Source organism: Sinocyclocheilus anshuiensis, unplaced genomic scaffold, assembly GCF_001515605.1.
Source record: "Sinocyclocheilus anshuiensis isolate Anshui unplaced genomic scaffold, SAMN03320099.WGS_v1.1 scaffold300, whole genome shotgun sequence".
Taxonomy (NCBI): Eukaryota; Metazoa; Chordata; class Actinopteri; order Cypriniformes; family Cyprinidae; genus Sinocyclocheilus; species Sinocyclocheilus anshuiensis.
In genome coordinates this window covers 800641-804917 of record NW_015557379.1, presented here as the reverse complement: position 1 = coordinate 804917, position 4277 = coordinate 800641, and the positions used below count along the sequence as shown (strand labels likewise).

Sequence of the window (4277 nt, the reverse complement as noted above, 5' to 3'; positions counted from 1 at the left end):
TGAATTTGAACTTTGAACTGAACAAGATTCAAACGAGCACAAATACAGACAGAGTTAATTTTAGCTAGAGCATTATTCCACAACTCTTCATCAAGATCCAGTCCTAGCTCCCTCTCCCAGGTTTCCTTGAGTGCTAAAAGAGGAGGGAACTGTGAGGAGCGCAACAGGCCATAAATTGAGGAAATATGGATGTGTGATTTCGAAAGTGACATTATAACTTCAATTAAAGTTTCCTTTGGCTGGTGAGGGAAGGTGGCAAAATGTGCTTTAGCAAAGTCACGTAATTGAAAATAGTGAAATAAATTGGATTTGGAGATTTTGAATCTACTCAGCAAATCATTGAATGTCACATATGTGATCGGAAAACAAATCCTGAAACGATACTAAACCCTTCTCCCTGAGCTGTGCAAAAGTTGAATCCAAAGCCGAAGGTGTAAAAAGGTGATTACCACAAATCGGCATATAAATGGATAAAGTATTTAATTTAAAGTGGTGACGAAACTGTTTCCAGATTTTAAGCGAAGAAAGTACAATCGGGTTAGTGGTGTATTTAGAGAGGCGCCGCAAGTTGGGATCAAAAACTAATGCTGGTAACGAGGATGATGTGCAGGAGCTAGCTTCTATCATACACCAATTAATATCCGGGGAGTTACACCATGCATATATTTTCTGAATATTAGCTGCCCAATAGTAGAAAAGGAAATTTGGAAGAGAGAGACCCCCTTCTTGTTTGGTTCTTTGAAGAGTTGACTTGTGTACACGTGGAGGCTTACCAGCCCAAATATACGAGGATATAGTGGCGTCAGATGATTTAAAAAAAGATTTGGGTAGAAAAATGTGAACAGTCTGAAATAGAAAAGGTATTCGTGGAAGGATATTCATTTTAATTGGTTCAGTCCTACCTACTAATGATAGTGTAAGACTGCTCCACTGCTGAAGATCTATTTTAATGCGATCCATTAATTTTATAAAATGTTCTTTGTGCAATGACTTCAATGAGTTTGAAATATAAACCCCTAAGTAACGGAAGCCTGTTTTTTTTTCTGTATTTTTGATCAAATAAATGCAGCCTTGATGAGCATAAGAGTCTTCTTTAAAAAACATTACAAGTCTTACTGATCCCAAACTTTTGAGCGGCAGCGTGTGTGTGTATATATATATATATACTGTATATGTATGTGTGTGTATGTATGTATATATATATATATATATATATATATATAAAATGAAACACGCATGATTTTCAGTTATTTATATATGTATTCAACATCAATCTGTATAATCAAATATATAAAATAAAACATGTTTTTAAATTATTTATTTATATATAGTCAATATAGTGTATAATCAACATACTTATGTATTTCATATAGATTCAAATAGATAAAACCTAATAAGGAAAAAACAACCTTGTGTTGAAAAATGTTTTTTTTTTTTATATTATTAATTTCTACAATGTCCTGACAGAAGTCAGTTAAAAAAAATTCACCTAACTTTTTAAGATTGCTCAGATGTCTCTACTTTGTCAGATATTTATGAGTTTTCTTCAGTAGATGGAGCTGACAGTCAGTTTGAAACCATCCTGTATTCTCAATTCATTCGTAACCAAAGATGGATTTATCATTTCATTCATTAATATTTGTAATGACAGTACACATTTTTATATATCTGATGGTATATTGACTCATACTGACTGAAGTAAAGCCCATATTTTGTGAGAAACTGGAAGAAGCAGGAGGTTGTACCCAAAGATAGATCATGTTTAGAACCTGTTTAGATGAACCCAAACATTATTACTGTATTTTTTACTTTATTACTCTGTTTACAAATAAAAACCATGTTGTAATTTTTGTGATATTCACAATATTGTTGAATACCATTGTTAGTATTAGTAACAAGTCTTGAGATGTACAGCCGTCAGACCACAGATCCCAATCATCATGCAGTTAGTTCAACTGTGCCGTATGAGTCACGCTCTGGTTTGGCTCTTATACTAGTTTTAGTGTATATATTGACCGCCTGATGACTCCTTTACCACTAATCATTTTTTTCTCTCTCGTTTCATTAGGGACCTGCAACTGGAGGATTTCATTGATCTGTACTGGCGCGATTACCCCTCATTCATCAAAACGTTCAAGGAGGCCTGCGTGATTGATCAAGGTACGAGGCCGATCAATGCGGTCAGGGCCCCTCATTAGCAGCTAAAGGCATTTCTATTCATTTACCAGACAGTGCTGACTTTTTAAGAGGAGTTCGGCCCGATGTGCTTCTAGCCATGTTTAGGGTTTGAGTGACAGGCCTTGTTGCCATGGGGATTCTGTTGGTTGTTGGTAGTTGACACACAAAATAGACATGAAATTTTTCAACTTCTAGACTTAAAGTCCCCCTGTAGTGAAAATCAAGTTTTTATGTTGTTTATTTGTCTATGTGGTGTTTTTAATATGCTTTTAGACAAACCATGTGCCAATCTATTAATCAACACCATTGCTGTGTATTTTCTCCTTAAAACTGTAGTTTCCCAAAGGCTGACCCAGAAATATGGTTTGAAACAGCCCTTGGTTTGCTACGTCACAAACCAATAACCAATCACGTCAAGGGATCGATTCCTATCACTAGCATGCAAAATATACCAATACCAGCACAAAACCAAAAATAAATCAGAGCAAAAAACCCATGAAGCTGTGGTTTAATGTGAATTTAGAACCGCTAACTTGCATTATAACCCGTGGCAACAGTGTAAAAGTAGCCCGGAGTCAGACGCACCTCTCCCGCGTCGGCGTCTGCACATGCGTATACTTGCGGGTGCGAATTAACAATCACAAACGGCTGCATTCGAGTCTTCAAGGCATTTTAGGACACAACATCGTCAAGTAAGTAACTTTAACGAATGTTACAGTATTCACTGTAGTTGTCCACTAGTAAAAACATAGTTTTATCAGTCATTATCCGTGTATGCCATTGTTTTGCGGTTACTACAGTTCAGTGGATCAGGAGGCGCTGGCTGGTGTGACTGAGTGGAGGCGGGACTAATTTGCATATGCATAGATCAGCATATAGTAAATGAGGCAAGGGTGTAGAGTTACATTCAAGCTATTTTAAGGCATGAGAAAATTATTTTCACAAGAAAAAACATTTAAATACATCATTTTGATGATCAAAGATAAGTTTTAAGGAATAAAATATTTGACTACAGGGGGACTTTAAGGTTATAAAAACCCAAGGAAATGGTCTAACATAGGCATTTTCATTTAAGGTCTTGTCTTGTATATCTTTATGTACACTCCCCTGAACCAGTGTTAGTATAGTATTATTCATATACGATTATAATTTGAACTAATATTTCTAATTATCTTTTATTTTTAGCTTCCGTCATGTTATTTAAATTTTTTGACATTTTGTTGTGTGCTTTTGCAATTTCTATCACTATACAAGACCAGTACTATTACTCTTACTATTTAGGTTTAATTAATTTTTATTTCAGTTTTAGTTTTTATTTATTTTATTTCCAGTTAGCAGTTTTAGTGCTTCAACTTAAACTAAATGAAAATGAGAAATGTTGCCTTGGCAAATACCTGAAATACATTTTTCATCTAATATTTATATTTTATTTTATTTTAATAAAATTGATTTCAATAAACTGAAATGTTTTCATAGTTTTAGTTAACAATAATAACCTGAACAGGAGAGTATGTCACAAATATTTTTCAGTAAGGTTTGAATTTTTTGAAAGAAATGATACAAGGATGAATTAATGTAAGGGTGTATTAAATAGATTTTTTGGTTACACTTTATTTTAAGGTGTCCTTGTTACAGTGTAATTATACATTTAAGCACTGCGTAATATTAATTAACTACATGTACTTACTATATGGTTAGGGTTAGGATTAAGGTTTGGCTTAGGGTTACATGCATGTAATTATGCATAATTAATTGATATTATAATAGTAAGTACATGCAATATGTGTAACAAGGACACCTTAAAATAAAAGTGTTACCGATTTTCTTTTAAATAAATGCTTAAAAGAAATTAATTAGCATTCATTTTAAAAGACATTTAATAATTTTATTCAGCAAGGATGCATTAAATTAATTACGTTTACATTTTTATTAAAAAAATGCTGTTCTTTAGGGATGTAACGATTCACTCAACTCACAATTCGATTCGATTCACGATTTTGATTTCACATTCAATTCACAATTTATTTATTTTTTAAAGGGGTCCTATTATGCTCTTTTACAAAGTCTTGATTTTGTTTTGGGGGTGTACTAGAACATGC

The 4277-nt window shown here is 33.5% G+C and overlaps 1 protein-coding gene across 1 annotated transcript in view; it reads left to right on the top strand.

Annotated features, from left to right (window-relative positions):
- The window catches only part of LOC107679132 (anaphase-promoting complex subunit 1-like), a 75772-nt gene that overhangs the window by 21632 nt on the left and 49863 nt on the right, over positions 1–4277 (top strand). Inside the window, exon 9 of the mRNA XM_016474593.1 lies at positions 2069–2160. Coding sequence (XP_016330079.1) covers positions 2069–2160 — 92 coding nt within the window. The remainder of the gene's footprint in view (positions 1–2068; positions 2161–4277) is intronic.